General features: G+C 45.5%; 1 protein-coding gene across 3 annotated transcripts; it reads left to right on the forward strand.

Moving 5' to 3' along the window:
* The first annotated feature begins 1,200 nt into the window (after positions 1–1,200).
* On the forward strand, positions 1,201–21,702 carry xirp2b (xin actin binding repeat containing 2b). 3 transcript variants are annotated; one of them, XM_042082284.1, is made up of 9 exons: positions 1,371–1,510; positions 5,255–5,409; positions 6,669–6,794; positions 8,027–8,119; positions 8,508–8,574; positions 8,946–9,049; positions 10,525–20,185; positions 20,622–20,752; positions 20,879–21,702. In XM_042082284.1, exons 2-8 carry the CDS (start codon positions 5,353–5,355, stop codon positions 20,711–20,713), a joined length of 10,200 nt encoding a protein of 3,399 aa, XP_041938218.1. In that variant the 5' UTR covers positions 1,371–1,510; positions 5,255–5,352; the 3' UTR covers positions 20,714–20,752; positions 20,879–21,702. The 3 variants fall into 3 exon arrangements, with proteins under 3 accessions (XP_041938200.1, XP_041938209.1, XP_041938218.1); XM_042082266.1 differs by lacking the exon at positions 5,255–5,409 and having other exon boundaries at positions 1,201–1,510; XM_042082275.1 differs by lacking the exon at positions 5,255–5,409 and having other exon boundaries at positions 1,201–1,510; positions 8,949–9,049.
* The last annotated feature ends 645 nt before the right edge of the window (positions 21,703–22,347 follow it).

Consider the following 22,347-nt stretch of genomic DNA (forward strand, 5'->3'; position numbering starts at 1 on the left):
ACTTGCTCTCTCTCTTTCTCTCTCTCTCTTGGCCTCATTCCTCCTCTCTGTCTGTCTCTCTGTCTCTCTCATGGTATATGATCAGTAAACATTTGCCGGCAGCCTGATTCATCGGGATCGTTTCCTGGTAGGGCTCCAGCAGCGCTGCAGGAATGTGGCGAGCCTGTCGTTCCTGGGAGGGCAGGTGGCAGACAGAAGGCGTTCATCCGCAGACGCTGGCGTAGTCTCTCGCTCTCTTCCTCTCTCTCTCCGTCTCCCTCTCGCTCTCCCGGGCACACGCCAGGTCTGGATGGCAGCCATGACATGGCCCTACCGGGGATGCCTCAGCCGTGCTGGCGCCGGCTGCCCTGAGATGGGTCACTGTGGGAAGAGATGAGAGAGAGAGGGGAGAGGGGAGCGGAGCTGGCCTCAGGTGTCTCCTGCTCGTCATGCACCTGCTCAGGACTGCAGCAGACGCAGGACTGGGGCTGGTGTTATGGTTCTGACCTAGTTTGAAGAACCCAGAGCCCCACCTGCCAGCTACACCACCCTAGTCACACACACACACACACACACACACACACACACACACACACACACACACACACACACACACACACACACACACACACACACACACACACTAACTCCATGCTGAACTTTCACAGCTATTCTACTTGGTGCCAGCGTGTGATTAGTAGTAAACTGTAATTATAGATTATGGCAGATGTAGTTTACATTTTATGGGTCAGGGAGAGGACTTGCTTCTGTGTTTGTTTATGTGAGTGAGTGTGTGTGAGTGAGTGTGTGTGAGTGAGTGTATGTGTGTGTGTGTCTGCGTGTGTGCGCGTGTGCGCATGTGTGTGTGTGTATGTGTGTTTGTGTGTGTGTGTGTCTGTGTCTGTGTGTCTGTCTGTCTATCTGTTTCTCTGTGTATGTCAGCAATATGTATTTGTGTGTTGACCTGCGTTGAAAGAAAGATCCAGATTTATTGGGTCACAAAGACTTATCTGTCAATCAAGCCAGGGGCAGCATTCATCAGCATGGAGCACTGGTGATGATGAAACACCAATGTTTTGATTTATTAGCAGACAGATCGAGGAGGAGGGGGTAGGAGAGAACGAAGGATAGAGAGAGAGAGACAGAGAGAGAGAGAGAGAGACGCCTAGGCACCCCTTAGCAAATCCACTCAAGTAGGTGGTGTTGCTGTTGGTTGGTGGTGGGGGTGGAGGGTGAAGGGGTCTCGCAGTGGAAAGCCTGAAAGGGGTCGAGCCTCTAAAAAAAGCCCCCTTCAGACGCATCCCCTGACAAGGGGGCAGGGGGTGGTGCGAGTCCAAAATAAAACGAGCTGCACTCGGCCCCAGCGGGACAGAGGTGAATGCGTGCGGCTGGAGCTGGTCTCCAATACTGGGTGGGGTTTTTCTGCTGTTCTGGTTCTAGCGCCCTGCAGGCCAGGGATTTGATCAGGCCAAACTGTGGGATTCTACCTGCTGATCTTTCTCTGTTTCTGTTGCTTATCTGCAAGGATTCGGTGAGTTGCACTGAGTGTCAATATGACTTTACTTCTCAGATATGTGCCTTCTCAGATATGTGTCCTATGAAAGTGCTCAAAGGGTAAATTTGAGAGGTTATTTTCTGATTTGTGCCTCTAATCTTTTCAGCAGTCATAATATGCACATGCAATTTGGCCTAAATATGTTTGAGCAGTTGCACTTTTTACAGAGCACTGTGTGATTACCAAATAACATTACTAAGCAAATGTCTGTAAAATGATTGATTTCGCATGCTGATCTCTCATGCTGGCTGCATTTGGCTTGGATAATGGAGTCACAATTTCTCTCTCTCTGAAGAGCGGGACTGAGACTGAAGCAGCTATTTAACAAAACATTTCAGGGGCTTTGCACAATGGGGAAAATTAATAGCAGAGGACTTCCTAAACAGAAAATAAATAGACATTAAACACAATACTAGTCAGCAGAGCTCCCAACAATTTCAAACAGGTCCCACAATGTTCTGAAAATTCAAATTCCACCATAAAATGTGAAAAAAATCATATCTCACATTCATATCTCACTTATCTCTCTGTTATCAGCATAATTGGTGTGACCACTCCTAAGACTTCGGTGAGAAAAGATTGAGGTGTGTGTGTTGAGGCCAGGCGTTGATGGACTGTCAAACTCACCTAAAGGAAACTCATGTTCCAGGCCATCTCTTGCTTGCTGCCATTCAGAAACATGACCCCTCGGGCCAGCGTCGTTTAAAATAAGGCCGATGTATTTTTGCAGGTACTTGGCGCCTAGATTACTTCACTTTCCTGTTACGTGAGCTCTCAAAAATGTACTTGGCTCATCACCAGATAGCCCGAGACTCCTAGTCACATTTGTTGGCATCAATTCCCACAGACCACCCTATGACGCAGATGCATGTTCAGAAGAAGTACAGACACCTGTGTTGCAAATCCAGTACCTGTTTACCTGTCTGCTGCTCCTACCACGGCCTCCTGACTGCACTACATTTCCACATGCACATCCAGATTGCACTCATATTATATGCGATGCACTTAGAGATGCATTAAGGAAGCTGATTATTTTGGGAGGCCGGTATGCACCCCACATCCCTCTTGACAGGTTGATAGGTTTACACGGGCATTCCGGTCATGACTGGGCGGCTAAAATCAGGGGGGTTAGAGTGGGTGGTGGTGGTGGTGGTGGTGGTGGTGGGGGGGGGGTCTGCTTCAGCTGATGGGTCATAGCAGAAACATTTAACATTTCCCGACCAGAAAATCCTTGCCAGGAGACTGCTGTAATATAATTACTCGCTTGTAGACTCGGTGACATCTTCTCAATCTGGGCTGCATGCAATGGAAAAGGCGGCAGCAGAATCACAGAAATAAAAGGGGCGCCAGAGTCCAGATCGTCTTTGATGACACTAATAACTCGTTCTCTCCCTCTCTAAATCTATAGCTAGTGAAAGATATCATATGGCAATAAGTGCTTTTCTTAGCTCCATCAGCAGAATAATAATGGTGGTGATGAGGGGGTAAGAGGTTTTTCTCTGCCCAGTAAATAACCGGTTTCATGTCGAACTCCCAGATTTGTATGGTGCAATTGAGAGTCAGACCCTATAATGGTGAGGTTTAATACTGTTTGATCTGGAGACAGAGCTAAATTATTTTAGAAGATGTCACAGTGTTGCTCCATCTAAGCCTTGTTTCCATTCATCATGATGGGGAAAAGACAGATTATCAGACATTTCTGACTATCTTTAATGGCGCTCACTGAGCATCTCTCATTCAGTTTGAAAAGGGCAGCCACTCTCTGCCTAGGTCTGCTTTTGATATCTGGAGCAGCTTTTTAAATTTCATTAATCTCTGATTACATCTTTGATGTTGCACATGAATATCACAGGAATAGTTTTATTCATGATTTTTTTTAGTATTGGTGCATATATGAACTCAAAAACTCTGGTGAAGATTTGTTTTGCAAAATGGACCTACATCAGAATGTTGATAGTGTTCTTTAAAAGCATAAATTGGTACAGAATCTTTATAATTAATATAGAAGATGATTTTGTTGTCCCATTTATAAGTAATTGCAGCAAAACGGCTCCATGAAAATAAGCTTAACTGAGAGAAGGATGTTCTATTAACATCTCCAAATAAAATGTGTTATCTCTTAATTATGAAACCTCTCCTTTGGCTGCTCCTATAACAATCAATTAAATAAGCAGCAAAGGATTTATCATTCTTTGTTCAAATCAGACAGCAATTAAGAGACTCCCTTCCAAATTCATCATGTCAGCAGTAAAATTATGTTTTTAGTCACAAAGGGCCCCAAGGCTTACTGGGCTCAGTTAGCTAACATTTATGGATATGATCTGGCTGTCCAAGTCTATACTCTTTAATGACTATTCCATTGTTGGTGACACTGTTTCTCTTATTAGTGTTTCTCAGTGTTTCTCACTAATTTGAGTCATTGCACTAAGCACCATGTTGCATTTTTGAATGTGAGGGGATTTAAACATGACAGCTAAAAGGCCTGCGGACAACTCTCAATGTCTTGTTTAGCAAATAATGACCACTTTACATTCTCAGGGGTAAAATCCCCTTATTTAGTGACTGATAAAAACACAGATCGGTCATGTCCCTTGTGTATAAACTCCAGAGATACAAACCAGCCGAGCCGTCAGAGGGTGAGTCAGCCGAGGCCTCACCCAAACAAGCAGGCTTAGACGCACCCCGGCAAGCCTCCTTAACCACCCACCCACCTCCTGTGCGCGTAATGAAGAGCCATGGCAGCAGCGGCGTAGCGCCGAACACTAATGTGCTCTCCATGGGTGTGGAGACGGTCTGCGGTGTCAAAGCCTCATTACCTTAACAACATTTTTATAGCCCAGAGAGCCACATCAATCTATATTCCCCCCTCTGTGTAATTGGACAGCCACTGGGTCTGTTTGTAATTGATTTGAATAATGCAGCTGTTTTTATTGGGAACGGCAAGGTAGGGGAGGCACCCACAATGATTCACGAGTTCTCCAGCTAAAAAAACCTGGCAACGTCCGCTCTGAGTGTTTAGTGCTGCGGCTATGTATAGCGGAGGAGGATGGTGACGGCATGACCTCATCCACTGACAGCATTGAAGGTGCCGAGCTGGTCTGTAAGTGGCAGGCCGAATGAAGCCTGTGGTCAAAGTTGGGCTTACGTCAGATGCCCCCCTCTGTCCCCCCAGGTAAACATGCAAGATCTTTACCTCTTTAAGCCTGGCTCCTTGATAACATGTTATTTGAGGGCTAACATCTCCTGTAACCCCAGTTTCCAAGAATATGAGCTCCTTGTAAGGTGCTTGGCTATATTTAAAAACTTGACATTAGCTTATGCAATATGTGGACTGTGCTCTGCAGTTAAAATTGATAACATTCATTGTTTGGACACCAGTCTCTGGTATATCATTCCTTTGTGCCACAGCAATTTAATGTCTTCAATGCATTATCAAAAAATGTGGGGCTTTTGCTTTGTGCATTGCAAGACATCTGCAATTGCCAGATGGTCAACTATATTGATTTCTTCCTCTTACAACTTAAACATGTTTTCACATTTCACAGTGATTTATCCACATCCTATGTGCCCAGATCAATATAGAGAAAGCATCTGATTCACATAATGAGCAGTGCAGTTTTATAATCACCTTTAATGAGAGGCATCATTTTATGTGCTCTGTCTATGAGCGCTGCTCTTTTATGGGACTGTATACTGACACGGTGCTGCTGTTGTCTGTAGCTGCGGGCAGCTCACTGGTCACCAGGGCAGGACTACCTGAGGACGCAGAGGACCAGGGGAGCGGCGTTCTCTCAGAACCCATCCCACTGAAGGACCGCATGGCCATGTACCAGGCAGCCGTGTCCAAACAGGACACCTCCAGCTACTCCAGCGGGGTGAGTCAGTCCCATAGCTCGTTTCCGTCTGCCAGACATATTCTGTGGAGGGGGGGGGGGGAGTTGGCGGCAGGGTGGGCAAGGGCCCCTAAATCTGCTCCACTAGATGCAGTGATGCCTGAGCCACTCAGGTTCCTGTTACAGTTCAGAGGCTGGTTTAATAACCCCCCTTTTAGTGGTCCAAGTTTGTTTTTGAAACTCAGCAGTCCAAGTGCTGAGTAAACATAGCACCATTTACACAAGAGCCCTCGAGCAGATTCTCCCTTTTCCTTCAGACATGCTGGGAACTATAATAGTTGACAGTTGAGCTAGAACTGTCTTGCTGTTGTCTTGTACACAGCACGTTCAGTGACGCACACAAATGATTTATTAATGTGCCCATTGTTGCTCAGAATCTTGGAAGGCATTTAGAAATGTACAATTTCATTTAGATGCTCCAACTGAACAGAATATTGAAGTAGCACAAAGCTCTGAGGATCTTTTGGATATTGCTCATGAAGCCAGTGCAAGGGATGCTAATCGTACCTGAGAGCCAAGAGCTAACGAGACGTCACCAGTGAAGAGTGGCGTAATATAATCCTGGAGCTTAGTTTCTCCTTAGCAACACTGAGGTCTGTGTTGTGTCCAGTAGTAGAGTCGAGTGGTTGTGACATCCTTATTACAAGCAATGATGATGGCATTGTCATGCTTAATGAATGGAATGTAATGATGACAGCTGACCCCTGGAGGGTTCCTTGGCCTTGCAGATGGCCAGAAAGCTGACACTCACTGGACAGAGGCCTAAAATAGTCAGGGCACAACATGGTGGAATGCAGATGCCCCCTGCAGACTAACCTTGGACATCAAAATTGCCACACCAAACACACATCAATACATACGTATATGCACACACACACACACACACACATGCTAACTGCATCCAAAATAAGCAAACAAAAACAAAGAACTGCTGTTGTGCGCTGATTGGCAGATAAAACAAACATGCCCTGTTTTCAGACAATGATTGGCAGACAAAGCAAAAGAAAATTGTGTCTCATCATTGAAATATGAAGTGTTCGTTGGCATTCATAGCTGTTTGTATGCAGTTGTATATATGCAGAAGGAGAGCAGATCAACTGATTCTGGTACTTATAGACAGAGGAAGATGTCTCATTCTCCAATTTGTATATGTGCATAATCAGGGACTCTGTGGAGATGTGGTTGGAATCAGCAGCATGCAAAGCTGCCAGGAGTTAATGATCTTTGCTCTGCTTCATTAGGTCATGGAGGAGTCAGAGGTCTGCTCTTTGCCTGGGGGACTCGCCGGCGTACGGAAACAGTTTGAGGAAATCGCAACAGCACAAAGCTCTGTCACCCAGTTCCAGTACCAGCAGAGAACTATGCAGGTAATTAAAGCCGCAGTATGGATGTGCTTTTGTCAAAAAAAGAGCTTACAATCACGACACAAGCTCCTGGTGACTTCTCTGAGCCAGGCTCATTGAATAGCCTGGCAGCAATAGAAAGAAATTCCTTTGTGAAACTTTACAGTAAGCCACTTTTAGTCTGAAAGTCATGGTTTTTGCCTCTGGGATGTCAGTCAAGCAAGAGAGCACAATGAAGGTAATGGGCTCGACAGAGCAGGAAGACAGAGGAAGAGAGAGGAAAAGGAGAAAGAAGAAAGGCTAGCTTTCGAATCTATGATTAGCGCCAACGTAATGACTCTAATGAAGGGCTATGTCGAGTTCACAAAGCACACACGATGCAATGGATGGAGAGAGGCATGGATGCAGCAGGTCAATGGAGGAACAGGTGGACGAATACAATGGCCACCCCGGAACCTGTTTAACTCCCTCTCCTTCCTGCCCAAAGCAAAGCAACCATCCATGGCAGTGTGCTCCAGCACATGCTGTTCCCCTGTAGGGTGCTAAGCCGCACGCACGCACGCACGCACGCACGCAGCCAGTCAGCGAGTGCAAATCAGTGCGAGTGCTGAATGATGGATGAGCTTCACAGGCAGAGGTGCTCACCTCCTTACTATTCCAATGCAACAACAAGCAGCCCCTCACAAATGTTGTCAATCATGCGTTAGTCCTTGGTTGTTGTGTTCTGCCTGCATTGAAGCGAACTAGAAGAGTGACTGTGTTTTCTCCAGGGACTGCAGGTTTCTTTGAAGCATGAAGGTTTCAATGCACTTGCAGCGGCTCCTGCAAGTGCCCTTTACACCTAGAAGCTTGATATTTCACTACTGACACTACTACATATAACCGTGTATTACAAAAAAAATGGGGAAAAAGAGCCAGAGAAACTCTGAGAAAACTGGGTGTTATTGTCTCATTGCAGTGTTTCCTGTAATTTTGTGTCCCTTGATTGTTCCCTGTGATGCACTCCTCATCTGCCACTGTCTGAACGTTAATTAATCTCACTCCAGCTGCTTATGGCTCGGTTGTCATTGAGCTGGAGCCATTTCGTGCTGTGCCTGTGTGTGTGTGTGTGTGTGTGTGTGTGTGTGTGTGTGTGTGTGTGTGTGCATGTGTGTGTCTGTGTGTGTAAAAGAGAGAAAGAGAGAAGGGGAGAGAGGGAGAGAGAGTGTGTAACTACAGTTATTTCTTTGACAGCAGGTGTGTCTTCTATTTCACAGGAAGTGTCACACTCATCAGAGGTGACAGTGAAGAGTAACACTAAAGAAAGTGTCCCGCCCCTCATTCAGGCTCAGATGCACCAACATGAAAAGGTACCACAGCACTCTGCAGAGCAAAACGCATATAATGACTACCACAAAAAAGGATAATTAGTCTCTAATGACAATAATAGCTAATTGTCACTTCATGTATTCATTTCTTTTTCTGGCTAAGGGGCATTTTAATAAAAGAAGCATAAACCGTTTCTGTCAAACTGTCAGATTATCATACTCAAACACAACACCTCAAACAGGAATACAAAATTATACACAATTAATATCACTGTCTCCATTCCATGTAGTCTTTCAACATATGCAGATATAAAATGAAACAAAGAATGCATTATTGTTTCACATGGCATACTGAGAAAGAACAACCAAGGCAGCTAAGGTTCAAACTCAGATGTTGTACAAATAACTAACCATGCTCTGTTTCTTACAGACAGTATATAATCAAGCTGTTGACCAGCAAGTGACCTTCAACTCTGAAAACCATGTTGATGGAAATGGTGAGTAATTCATTCATCATGCCTGTCCTTTTTAGCATATGTACTGTATGAAGACCTGTTTTCAGCAACAGATATATATATACTACATGTGATTAGAAATGTTATTATAATTAACAGTAAAGCTGTGAATGTTTGTCTTAAGGAACAGTTACTGTGGTCTATATTCATACATTTTAGACAGAAATATTAATAATTTTCATGTTCAGCATTCCCTTAACTCACTTAGCGAACATAATTGCAATATTACGCTGAAAGATATGTAAAAATAAGATCCAGGCAAATGAGTAAAAATGTCAAATTTGTCTCTTTCTTTAATCTTTGATTAGTTATGTTTATTGTTATATTTAGTGTAAAATATCACTTTTTGCCAGCAGAGGAGGTTGATGAAGATGATTTATCCAGACTCACTGCCAAAGAACTGGCCCAGCATTTTGAAAAAACCATTGAAGAGGCAACTCCCAGAAAGCAGATTAAGGTATAATAGATAATTATCCTATTCGTACATATATACATGGCACAAGTAGATCTTCGGTTAGCTTAGCTGCTTTATCTTTAACTGTAGCATATTCTAACAATTTGATCAACTAATTGAATCATTTTACTGTATTAGCCTAACACAATAGACACATATGTGACCAGGCATGGCAAAACCAGGCGCATGTCTCCCCAGAGACATTTTGAGTTATTTACAGATGAAAGTGTAGTTTCAAAGCTATCCAATGATGTCTCACTCGTGGAGATCTGATAATATTTGAATAAGTTGTAGCCATTTTAAAGTATACACATCTCAAAGCTACAAAAAAGCTGAGAAATCAGGGTTTTCAATTTGACTACTTTCTCCCTCAATCCATGGGAGGGGAACACAATGGTATTCATTTACATGACATTAAGATCAACCCTCCCCCTGTCACGGTCACTGATTTGTCAGCCTGCAGTGCTAATGACCCATCGAAACTATCTGTAATAGGTTACAGAACCAGCTAGTAGCAATGGATAAAGTAGTCTAAAACAAACATGAGATCACGTTTGCAAACCATGTTATTTTGAATGAACACCCAGTGCAATGCACCAAGTTGGCAATGGATTTAGCAGGTTTAGCAATGGATAAAATAGTCTAAAACGCGAACTAAACAAACATGAGATCACGTTTGCAAACCCTGTTAATTTGAATGCACACATGATAAGGCACCCTGCCATCAGTCAAAAAAAGACATTCTCGCATTATTCAAATTAATTGCCCACCGAAACTATCTGTAATGGGTTTTGGCTAGTAGCCTATGGTGCCAATAGATAACCACAGTAGGCCTACGTTAGCTAGTAGCAATGGATAAACTTCATCCCCGTCAAATGTAACTGTGGAAATAGCATCTGATATCTTACGATCTAGTTCCTCTGCTGCCAGACCGAGATATGTAATTATCGTTGTAATTATCTTCGGCTAAGGTCAGCTCTAGATTAGGGATGTTCTCCAATGTAATGAAGTCGCCTTCATCATCAGATTCAGGTCATCTGCAATCCGCTGTGCTTTGTCCATCTCCATTCCAATTGTAAACAAACAGCATGCTGGTTCAGTAAGTAGCCATGAGGTTACTTCTAGCATACAGCTGATTGGCCGACAAAACAAAAGAGCACTAATAGTCACGCCCAATTCAAACGCTGGTTTACTTCCTGAAACTTAACCATTTTCAAAGACAAAATATACACTTTTAAAGCAACCAATGTTGTTATCTGAAACATGGAATGGCTTCTTTAGGACTTTAACTTGCACATTCTGCAAAAAAACGAAAATAACTAATTTTGAAAAAAAAAAAAAAATCAAAGTCGTTTTTCGCGACTTGCGTCTCTGCGACTTGAGCCTGGTTTTGCCATGTCTGGTCACATATGTGTCAGACATCAGCTCTTGATTGATGTGTTTCTCTCCTCCTCCCCCTCCTCCTTCCCCTGAAAAAGATTGATCGTGGTGTCAGCAAGTTTAACTGGTTTCCAGAGGTTAACGTGTGCCATCACATACCCGACTCTGAGGCTGCTGCCCTACCATGTGACAACAACACAGCACAAGAGGAGGCCTCTGCCTGTGCCATCGACTCTGATGACTTAGACTACCTCCCTCCCCCACCGCCAGACTTACTAGAGGAGCCTTCAGACGTCCCTGAGGACTTGCCTGCGCCCCCTGAGCCTCTGAACTCAAATGGTCACCAGTGTCCAGTGCACAAGGCCCACCAAGCCAAACAGCGCGAGCTGTTGGAGCTGAAGCGTCTCTGTAAGCACATCCACCCCGAGGTCAGGAAGACCCTGGAGAAAGAGATCTACGAGGAGGAGTTCCAGTGCTCTCACCATCACCACCACCAGCACCACCACCACCACCACTTAGAGACTCACCAGGATGAAGACGACGAGCAGCAGTACGTGTATGAGAACAGCGGCAGCAATGGCAGCCCAGACAGGGAGTACCTGGAGTGGGATGAGATCCTCAGGGGTGAGGTGCAGTCCATGCGCTGGATGTTTGAGAACAAGCCCCTGGACGCCATCAAGGACGAATCGTCCGATACCGAGGAAGGCAAGAATATCAGCCAACAAGAAATGATCGCCAGAGGCGACGTGAGACAGACAGCCTGGATGTTTGAGACTCAGGCTCTGGGTTCTGCTGAACAGAGAAACACATCCGAGGAAGTTTACAGAGGAGATGTGCGCACAGCTGCCTGGCTGTTTGAAAACCAGCCACTTGATAGCCTCAATCGCATGCACGTTGGTGAAGAGGAACAAACCAAAGAGGTAGTCTTCTCTGAAGAGGTAGTGAAGGGAGATGTCAAATCAGTGAGACATATGTTTGAAAACCAGCTCCTGGATTCTTATGGTGTCACTGAAACTATTGATGAACACCATCTCTTGACGTTGAAGTCTCGGAACGAGGACATCCAAGGTGATGTGAAAATAACCATCTGGAAGTTTGAGACTCAGTGCATGTGTGTGCTCAAAGAGCAGACCGGCGAAACAGTCGAGATTACCTCTGTTTGTCGACAAGAAACCGAGAAGGGAGACGTCAAGACCACAAGGTGGCTGTTTGAGACTCAGCCACTGGATAAGATCAACAGAGACCTTTCCTTTGTTAGACTTGTGTCCGGTGTTTTCAAGGAGGATTACCATCAGGATGACGTCAGCAAATGCAGATGGCTGTTTGAAACCAGGATGTTTGATGCCATACATGATGAGGAGTGGGAACGTTCCAAAATTGAGAAGGAAGAAATTCTTGGAGCTGATGTACGCAAGCACTGCATGGTTTTCGAGACACAGTCGATGGACACCCTAAAAGACAACTCCAATGCCAGACCTGTGACCACAGAAGACATTGTTAGAGGTAATGTGAGGTCTGCCAGACACTTTTTTGAAGCAGCCCCTCAAGAGTATTTAAAGGATCTTGCTGAGGTGGGAAAGCTTAAAAAGGCCATGCAAGCTGAAGAAGATAAAGGAGACGTCAGACACCAGAAATGGAAATTTGAAAATCAGCCGCTGGAGAAAATAAAGGATGAAGATGTGGAGGTGGGCAAACTCAAGACAGTGGTAGCATCTGAGGAGGAGAAAGGTGATGTTCGACACCAGAAATGGTTGTTTGAAAATCAGTCGATTGAGCACATTAGAGAGGAGCAGAAAGAGCTGGTTCGCACGGTTAACCTAGAGGAGTTCCACTCAGCATCTGGCTACAAAGGGGATGTTCGCAAAAACTGTTGGGTATTTGAAACTCAGCCAATGGATACATTGAAAGATGATGCAAATGAGAGACCGATGTCCACTGAGGAAATAGTCAGGGGTGATGTACGATCAGCCAAACACTTTTTTGAAACGGCCCCCGCAGAAGACCTCAAGGAACTTGCAGATGTGGGCAAACTGAAAAAGATGGTGGCATCTGAGGAAGAGCGGGGTGATGTAAGACACCAAAAGTGGAGGTTTGAGAGTCAACCTCTGGAACAAATCAGAGACGAAGAGAAAGAATTCACACGTACTGTGAACCTAGAGCATCTTGATAAGGGGGATGTAGCAAATTACAAGCAAAAGTTTGAAACCTACGACCTAAACAAATATGATGAGACACATAAGATCCAAGTGGAGGGAGTAACCTGGGGTGCAGTTCAATCCAGTAAGGATCGCTTCGAAGGCAACCTAACATATGCTCTGCAGGACAGCTCAGGCCATTATCATGAGGTCAAAACAGTTCGTCGGGAAGAAATAGTCAAAGGTGATGTGAGAAGCTGCCAATGGATGTTTGAAACACGGCCCATCGATCAGTTTGATGAAAGTGTCACCAAGTTACAAGTCATTAAGGGCATAACACAAGAGGAAATTGAATCAGGTGATGTAACAATGGCTAAATGGCTATTTGAAACACAACCTCTTGATGCAATTAAATATTTCAGCAACATCGATGATGAAGAATGCGTTACCAAAGAGTCTGAGGACATTGTGAAGGGTGACGTTAAAACCTGCAAGTGGCTATTTGAGACTAAACCGATGGATGTCCTCTATGATAAGGAGGAGATAAAGAGCGATGCTCAAGAGGTTCACAAAGGAGATGTGAAGTCCTGCACGTGGCTCTTCGAAACTCAGGCTCTTGATGCAATCAAGGAGGATTCAGAGAATGTGCTAAAAGTCTGTACAGTGAGCCAGGAAGATATTCAGGGCAAAGATGTACGGATGGCTCGCTACCTTTTTGAAACAGAGAATCTTGAAAACATCATAGGAGAGGACAACGAGTCTTTCAAGAAAGTAACTGAAATTGACATTCAGTCGGGAGACGTGTCCCATATGAAATACAAATTTGAGACATGTGATGTCATGACCTCAACTTCTGAGGAAGTCTTCCAGAAGCTTAAAACTGCACATGCAGAGGACATCCAGAGAGGAAATGTTGTGAACCATAAGTGGTTGTTTGAAAACCAACCCATTGATGCTATATCTGAGACAGATGAACAGAGAAATACCCGCACAGTGACAGATGTCCAGGGAGGTAATGTGGATAAAGGCCGGTTCATTTTTGAAACATGCTCTCTGGACAAAATTCAGGAGGTGTCCTCTGAGTCAGAGATGACTAAATTACAGAGAATTCTGTGCCAGGAAAATGAGAAAGGTGATGTTAGGAATTATGCCAACATGTTTGAAACACAGCCATTATACGCTATCCAAGACCAAGAGGGACAATACCATGAGGTGACCACGCTCACCAAAGAAGAAGTTCTGAAGGGTGATGTGGTCGGCGCCAGGTGGCTGTTTGAAACAAAGCCTCTTGATTCTATCAGAGACACAGATGAGGTGTACCTCATCAAAGCAGTGACTGAGGAAGATGTTGTAAAAGGTGATGTTAACTCAGTCAGGTATAGGTTTGAAACACAACCAATTGACACCATTGCTGAAGACATGAAAGAGAGAACAAAAACTGTGGAGGATGTCCAAGGAGGGGATGTGAAATCAAATAAAAAACACTTTGAGTCTGATCTGATGTCTCAGAACCTGGTGCGAACAGTTAGTATGAGTGAAATCCACAAAGGTGATGTAAGAACTGCCACATGGATGTTTGAGACTCACACCATTGATAAAATACATGGTGAAAACTCTGATGATGAGACTGAGGTTGCCGAAAAGGAAGAAGACGTTAAAGGAGATGTGAGATCTGCAACAAGGCTTTTTGAAACCACTCCAATCACTGATTTCAATGAGAGAAACCTGGAGAAAACTGAAATCATGGGTAAAAGCATCAAAGAGACCCTTAACGATCTCTTCAGTCATAGAATGGTGGACTCAAAGGGCATACTCATCCAGACGGATGAGATTGGTGATGTCAGAATGGCGAAGTACAACCTGATGAACAGGGACGCCCCTGAGATCCAGAAGGAGGAGGTCATCAGAGGAGATCTCCAGAGCATCATGATGAACCTCCTGAACAGACGTGAGTCCACAGAGAGTCGCATCAGGGTGGACACAGACGAGAGGGCTGACATCAACAGCACAGTCCAGCAGCTGTTCAGTCAAAAGGACATTAGCGTTGAAAAGGAAGAAATCATCAGGGCAGACATCAACAGCACGGTCCAGCAGCTGTTCAGTCAAAAAGACATCAGCGTTGAAAAAGAAGAAATCATCAGGGGAGACATTCGAGAGGCCATCAACAACCTCCTGAAGGAGGAGAGCTCCACCAAAAGTGGTATTCTGCTCCAGGAGGACGAGAAGGGAGACGTCCATATGACCATCTACTCACTTCTCAACAAGCAGGACGACACCACAGTTGAAAAAGAAGACATCGTCAAGGGTGATCTGCAAAGCGCCTTACAGAGACTATACAGCCCAGATGAAGGGCGGTTGGTGAAAATCCAAGTGGATGAGACAGAAAAGGGCAACGTCCATTTCTACTCCACCTGCATCGAGTCAGGAGCAGTGGATTACCTGAAACAACTCCAAGCAAGTTCAGAAGACCTGTCAAACTGCGTGGAGAAAGAAGACATAGTTGGAGGCGATGTCAAAAATACAAAACTTGTACTGCAAAACAATCAAATGCAAATTGAGCGCACAATAGACAAAGATGGCATCGTTCGAGGAGACATTCACAACGCTGTCAAAGTTTTCACGACAGAGCCTCGACTCTCTCTGGAGAAACTACAGAAAGAGGAGATAGTCAGAGGTGATTTGCAGGCTACTCTTCACTCCCTGACAGAGTCTGTAAACCAAAGAGTGATGCTGGAGAAAGAGGAAGTAATAAAAGGTGACATACCTGCAGCTCTCAGGTGCTTGGAGGAAGCCCAGTATCAACCCAAAGATGTGGAAAAACCCGAAATTGTAGCAGGCAACATCAAAGGAGCGCTTAAGTCGCTTGAGGAATCAGCAACCAGCAAAGTTGGAATTGTAATTGAAGATTTAGTGCCTGGAGACATCAAAGGTGCTTTAAAATCACTGGAGGAGGCAAAACAAGCTGTGAGAGGGCTTGAGAAGGAGGAGATTGTTAAGGGGAACATTCACGTAGCCCTGCAGAGCTTGCATGAGGCCTCTAACGAGAGAAAAGTTCTTCATCAAGAAATTGGTGTCCAGGGAGACGTGAGAGGTGCTATTCAGCAGTTACTGGAGCAGCCGGCCTCTCCTCAGCCACAGCGGAGGCCAAGCATTGAAGGTGACGTAAAGATGTCCATTAAATCTCTGTATGAAATGCAAGAGCAGGCACAGGAGGATAAAGAGGAAGTTGTAAAAGGGGATGTTAAGGGCACAATAAAATGTCTGCTGGAAACAGCAGAGCGGGCCAATACTAAAATTCAGAGAAAACAGGCAACCAGAAAGGTTAGATTCCCGAAAGCCCCGCCACATGAACAGCATGACATATGCTGTACATGTGCCCTGGAGAAAATGAAATCAAATCCCGCTGTGAAAAATCTGAAACCTAAAGGCACTACTGAGTCAGAGAGAAATGCACAGGAGGCCGTCACTGCCCAATCAACCACTGTCAGCACAGAGAAGTCCCAGACAGGCGAACAGACACAGACAACTCTGGTGGAACATAACACAATCACACAGAAACATGGCATTAAGACACTGCGGACTGAGTTCCGGAACCTCAAGACAAATCAAAAGGGAATGATCAAGCTGGACAAAACCAAAGTGAAGACAGAAGTCATACGCGTGCCTCTTACCCCCTCCCCTCCTCCTTCTCTGCCTGAGCTCCCCCTCCCACCCCCACCCACACCCCCAGCACTGCCAGAGTGTGAGCCGTGCCCCACGCCACCTCCTCCTCCTCCTGCTCCTCCTCTCCTCCCAGGCGATAATGACCTCCCTCCCCCTCCTACCCCTCCTCCTCCTCCTCTCTCTCCTGCTTCCTCAAAGTTCGATCTGGACATGTTACCCCCACCACCTACTCCTCCACCTTCCATGATGGAGCTGGATTTCCTGCCACCTCCTCCCTCTCAGCAGGAGCTTGAGGCCATGCCATCCCAGACTCCCAATACTTCTGTCAAAAAGGCGAAGAAGATGACAGTCAAAAAGGTCAAAGTCCCTGAACTGTGTAAAGTGCCAAAGCTCGAGCCCATGGTGCCACTGATAAAACTTAAAAAGCAGGAGTTGAAGGAGGAACAACAGTCTGTGTCACATGTGACCTCGACAAGTGTCAAGACAGTGCAGGAGATCAGTAAAACTGAAAGTCAGAAAAGCAGCACAGTGTCATCCACAGTCACACACACTTCAGTGGCGACGACTAAGCCAGAGTCACCTCTGCAAACTGCAAACATTTCAACGGTGAAACTCACCCCACCTCCCTCACCAGCTCCGAAGCGGAAATCAAAATCAAAATCAAATTTTTCCAAATTCAATACCCCCTTAATTTTGTCCGAGCAAAAATACAAAAAGGAGACAGAAGAATTGAATGCGCCTCCTAGCCTGGCACCATTTGAAATTCAGATGCACGAGTCAGTCAGCTCTGCTCTCGTAATGCTTTCCACACAGACTCAAAGCACAGAGCAATCAGAGAAGAGCATAGCATTTGATTTCACTCATGAGCACGCTGAAAAGACTGTGACCAAAGCTGAATCAGACACACCATCACATGAATCATCCAAGCACACCGAGCCGTCAGACGTTCCCTCAAGCAAGCCTTTGATCTCTGACATAAATGAGAAATCTCCCCCAGAATCGGCCGTGATTTCCCCAGCTAAACAGAACATTATCTCTAATCAGACTTCTCTTGCTTCGTCAACAGTGCAACACAAAACCGTCTCAGCTAAAAAGCACAAAACTATTACCACCAGCATGCAACAGGTGACCTCGATGTCCTCCATGTCTTCGATGTCCTCCACGTCCTCCATGTCCTCTGTTCAGTCTGTCTCTGCTGTTGACAGCGCAACTTTGTTGACAGCCTCTGCAAATGTGTCTACTGATGCGGAACAGTCTGAAACTGGCCTTAAAAATGTCACAAAGACCAAAGTGGAGATCATAAAAGATGTTACAAATCTTCCAAGTAAATCTCCTAGACCTGGCAGGAAGAAAGTTGACAATTCCACAGGCAAGGGACAGGCCAAACCCCCCCCTGATTCAGGCAAAGAAGTCAAAGAAAGTGTGGATGACAGTGTAACCACTGTAAAACCACAGTCGCTCAAAACAAACGGGCAAAAAGCAAAGAAATCCAAAAAGGCTGCAAAACAGGAGGTGGCCTCGGAGAAGCCACAGGCTGTAAATAAGGATGATAAGGAGGCACAAGACACAGAGGAGAAAAAAATCCCCGAGACAAAAGACAAAGAAGTGAAGGAGGCAGAACACACCAGTGAGAAAAAAATCCCCGAGACAAAAGCAAAAGATGTCAAGGTGAAGGAGATGAATCAAAGGCCGAGTCGCGAGGCCTCTGTCGAATCCAAAGATGGCAAAGAGGGCAATTCAGAGAGCCGTTCGAAAAAGAGGAGGAAGAAGGCAAAGAAGGATAAAGAGGCCGGCGCACAGCAAACTCCTGCTGCCTCCCCTGCGTTGCCCAGGAAGGCGGTCAGTGAGAAGTCATCTGAGGTTGTGGTGGTGCAGACACAGCAAGCTGTCCAGCAGGAGCACATTATGGTTCACAAAGAGGAGGTGATTATCACGGAGAGTAAAGTTGAGCAGAGCATTCAGCAACAGGCTACAGTCAAGCATCAAAAACAGGCCAAGAAAAAGAAAGGGGAAACAAGCATCCAGGCGAGTCAAGAGAAAAAGGATGAAAGTCGAGAAGTGCCAGTGAGAGTTACAAGCAAGCCAGCACAAAAAGAACCTGCAATGTCCTGGGCAGAAATCTCTGAGGCGTCAGACAGACTTGGAGAGGTAGAGAAGTTGCTGGCTTATATCATTGAGCTGCAGGGGACTTTAGGCAAGATGGACTCAAAATCTGTGAAGATGCTGCTTAGTGAAGTTCCTGAGTGGCTGATGGGACCTGAGGAGAGGGCTAATTTGGAGCGCGATGCGGACAAAAATAATGGAGAGAAACTCAAGGACACTGTCGCTTATTTAGAAAATATTTTACAAGCCAAATTTATATCTCTACAGGGTATCCAAGCAACGGTGGAAAAACATGAATCTGAACCCACATCTGAAAAGGGTGCGACACAAAGAGTCTCAGAAATAACCATCGGTTCAACTAAAGTGGAATCTTCCAAAAAGAAGAAGTCTAGGTCACAGACAAAAGAGCTGAACATAGTTCCGGTAAAAACAATCGACCCCCGCGCGCCGTCACCTTCCCTGCGCATGCGTCCTCCCTCGCCCACGTTCATCACCATTCAGTCCACTAAGAGAACAGACTCCCCACAGAGAGTGGCCCCCTCACCTCCCCCTCTCTTCAGGGCAGCCACCCCGCCGACGCCACCCCCTCGCAGGTCGGAGACGCCCACGTCACGAGTGAGCAGGGCCACAGCGTCGGCCTCGCCCTCGTCCTCGTCCAACCTCTCCAGATCGGAGAGTCTCACAAGGCTAAGGGAGGCCACTGCCAAACTCTCCCGCGGAGCCTCCCCAGACCCAGTGCCACACCCTGTGCAGGTCACGCCGAAGAGAGCGGAAGTTGTGGCATCCCCGGTGTCGTTTCACCGACAGATCAAAATCGAGGGGAAGACCCCTGAGGTAGAGAAGGCCCCTGAGGTCAAGAAAGCTCCTGAGGTAGAGAAGATCCAGGTGGTAGAGAAGATCCCTGAGGTAGAGAGGATCCTGGTGGAGCCTTCAGAGTCCCCAGAGGGGGCAGATGAGCTAATGGAGACAGTGTCAGTGAGAGACAAGAGGGAATTCTTTGAAGAGGCACGCAGAGCAGAGAGAAACAAGACTTACGTGCGAAAGGATCCCATCGACATCCCTGAGCGTTTGGGCCCCGACAACGAGGAGCCAGAGACCGAGAAAGAAAAAGAGGAACTCCCCAGAGTTGACCTCTCTGGCCTCCTTAACAAATTTGAGGCCCCTGAGGAGAAAGTGTATAGGAGAAAAGACCCCATCCACATACCAGAGAGGCTGGGTAGCGAGATGGAAGATGTGGAGACTGAAGCAGAGAAACAAGCCACTCAACAGGAGGAGATGCCGGCGTTCGACATCAAGACTATTAAAAATGTTTTTGAAATGAGTGAGCAAAGCCTCCCTGTCAAAGAGGAAGAAAACCAACAGGAGGAGCTGGATGCCGAAGTGAAGGAAATCACATCGGAGGCTTCAAAGGAGGAAGACTCCCGCGAGACGAAGCCCAGCTCCCAGCTGAACCTGCCTCTGCCTCCACACAAACAAGAGCTAACAGAGAAGTCGGTTGACCCAGTAGGGTTTTCCGAAACAAAAACAACCTCAGAGCAATACTCTGGCATGGACGAATTTGGCAACAGGATAACCGGATCAAAAACCGTAACCTCGGTCTCCCAGCGCTCCAAGAGTGTCAGCGTGGCGCCGCACGTGCCGTTCTCGTACGCCGACGCCGTGAGGAAGAAGGCCTCAGAGGCCGCTCAGGCTGCGGCTGCGGCTGAAGCCGCCAAGACTGCGGCCGACGTCTCCACGGACGAGCTGCTGAAGAACTTCCAGGAGACGTGGAGTGAGAGTGAGATCGTGTTTAAGAGTCTCGGCTACAGCGTCTCTGGGGAGTCGACTTCACAGATTACAACAAAGCAGAAGAAGACTGGTAAACATGCTTGCTGTGCATGGCATGAGTGAAACATTAACTCCAGTCAGTGGTGGAGCATGCAGTGGCCATCACTGTTTGTCACTGACTTGCACACAGATCAATAAACTCAGGGCACAGCTTATGCAATAATTTTACATGAGATATACCGGCTTATGTGACAGAGAAAATTAATAAAAAATGAGAAAATGTACATCATAAAGTGCTTATGGGACTTTTAATGTATGGCTCAATTATGTTTTCTAACCCTGTCTGTGTTGATTTGCTTTGCAGCGCAGCTGCTCTGTTGAATTTATGTATGCATTTCATAACTGAATTCCCAGAGAGGATTATTTGTGGCACAAAAGCTTTTGCGACCCACTGCTCTACTTCTCTGTTTTATGCACAAGTGATAGTAATGCTGACAGTGAGCCTGTTTGCTTTGTTTCCACTTCAGATACGAGTTCCAAAGTCAGAGCTGTGCACGGTGTGTCGAAGAAGGGTGTTTCCAATGGAGTCTCTAATCGCAGACAAAAAGAACTTCCATAAATCCTGTTTCTCCTGCGAGCACTGCAGGAGTAAATTAAGGTAGGAGAGCATGTGGCATCAGTTTAGCACACAATGCATGGAGAATTATGGCATTAACTACTACATGACATTATTTCTAAATGAAGTTATTAATTATATCCTTGTGTTTGACAACATTCTTTGTAGCCTTGGCAACTACGTTTCTCTCCATGGACATTTGTACTGCCCCCCACACTTCAAACAGCTCTTCAAGACCAAAGGATATCTTGATGAAGGATTTGGACAAAATTATCTACTGGATTTGAACAGCTCACGACACCAACTTCATAAAACAGACAGCACCAGCATTATTGTCCCCACTGAGAGAGCAAAGTGGAGATACTCACAGAGCAGTGTCTATTTGACAGACAGAGAGAGTCTCATCGCCACCACTGACAAAGAAACAGTCAAACCAGCGGGAAAAACAAGTCACAATGCCAGCAAAATATCCCTGACATGGCCCCCAGAAAAAGACTCCCCCCAAATATCTTTATTTGTAGACCCAGACATAAAAGTTGTCAAGCCAGACTGGCCCCCCAAAAGTGAGGCACCCAAGTCTCCCAAATGTCACGAAAGAACAGCAATCACAATAAGCTAGGGACACAGGCAGGCACAGAGGCAAAACCAGCATATTTCAGAATTCACAAAACAAAATGGTCTGCATTAACCTTCTGCTGAGAGATTTTAGAGTTGTTGTATATAGTAAGTAAATGTATGCTGAAGGCCTGGTGAGGCACAGGATTGTGGATAAGTTATAAGTAATAAAGGCAAATACTTAGAATGTGAATACGGAAGGTACTATGAAACCGACCTGCCAGGGAAGGACCATGGTGTGAGAGGAGAGGTGAGGAGAGGAGAGGAGAGAGCAAGAGTGAATGTGAGTGTGCGGTTGAACACATGATCAATAGGGAAGGAATGTGCTGAGAGTGTAAGGACATGTGAAACAAGGAATAAAAGAGCGGAAGATGAAAAGACGGAACCTGATGGAGAAACTCTGCAAGAATGTTTCATATAGTTTTAACCCAAAAGCAATACCTCAATGTCTGTGAATATGGCATTATTATACCCAAACAAAGTATCACCAAATAACCCGTATGGACCTTAGTGTCCAAAAAGGTTAAAGGAAAATTCCGTTTTTTAGCACTTTGAGTCCCTTTTCTGGTTTGTTTTGGATGAACTAGAATGGTGGACACCGAAATTTTGACGATTGGTCCTGTCTCGATTTTTCTGACTCGTTTTAAATCGCCTTTGACTGCTCAGGGTGGCTGCCAACAGGCATACTGTAGGCTACTCAAACATGTCCTAAAACAACCCTTAACGTTCGTTTTCAAAACTGTGCAACTCACCGAGTGGTGTTCGTTGATTATTAAAAGCAAATATATCGGCGCAATGTATGATTTCCAGCCATTTTATTTGCTAGGCCTATTGTGGAACTATTTATTCAAACCAAAACAAACCAGAAAAGGGACTCAAAGTGCTAAATAGCAGAATTTTCCTTTAAGACCCTGGAATTTCATTTTAATTCAGATACTGCCAAATTTGTTCTATACGTGGGGGAGCACAAAGACAAACATACAGCAATTCTCATTCAGATAAATGGTTACATTCTGTGTTTA

Source organism: Alosa sapidissima, chromosome 2, assembly GCF_018492685.1.
Source record: "Alosa sapidissima isolate fAloSap1 chromosome 2, fAloSap1.pri, whole genome shotgun sequence".
In the NCBI taxonomy this organism is placed as follows: Eukaryota; Metazoa; Chordata; class Actinopteri; order Clupeiformes; family Clupeidae; genus Alosa; species Alosa sapidissima.

Bases quoted from the DNA above. Each gene is read 5' to 3' on its own strand.
- xirp2b (XM_042082266.1), top strand. From the start codon at position 1,358: ATGCGTGCGGCTGGAGCTGGTCTCCAATACTGGGTGGGGTTTTTCTGC. The intron at 9,050-10,524 runs GTATAATAGATA...CCCCTGAAAAAG, and splicing joins CTCCCAGAAAGCAGATTAAG to ATTGATCGTGGTGTCAGCAA. The intron at 20,186-20,621 runs GTAAACATGCTT...TTTCCACTTCAG, and splicing joins AACAAAGCAGAAGAAGACTG to ATACGAGTTCCAAAGTCAGA.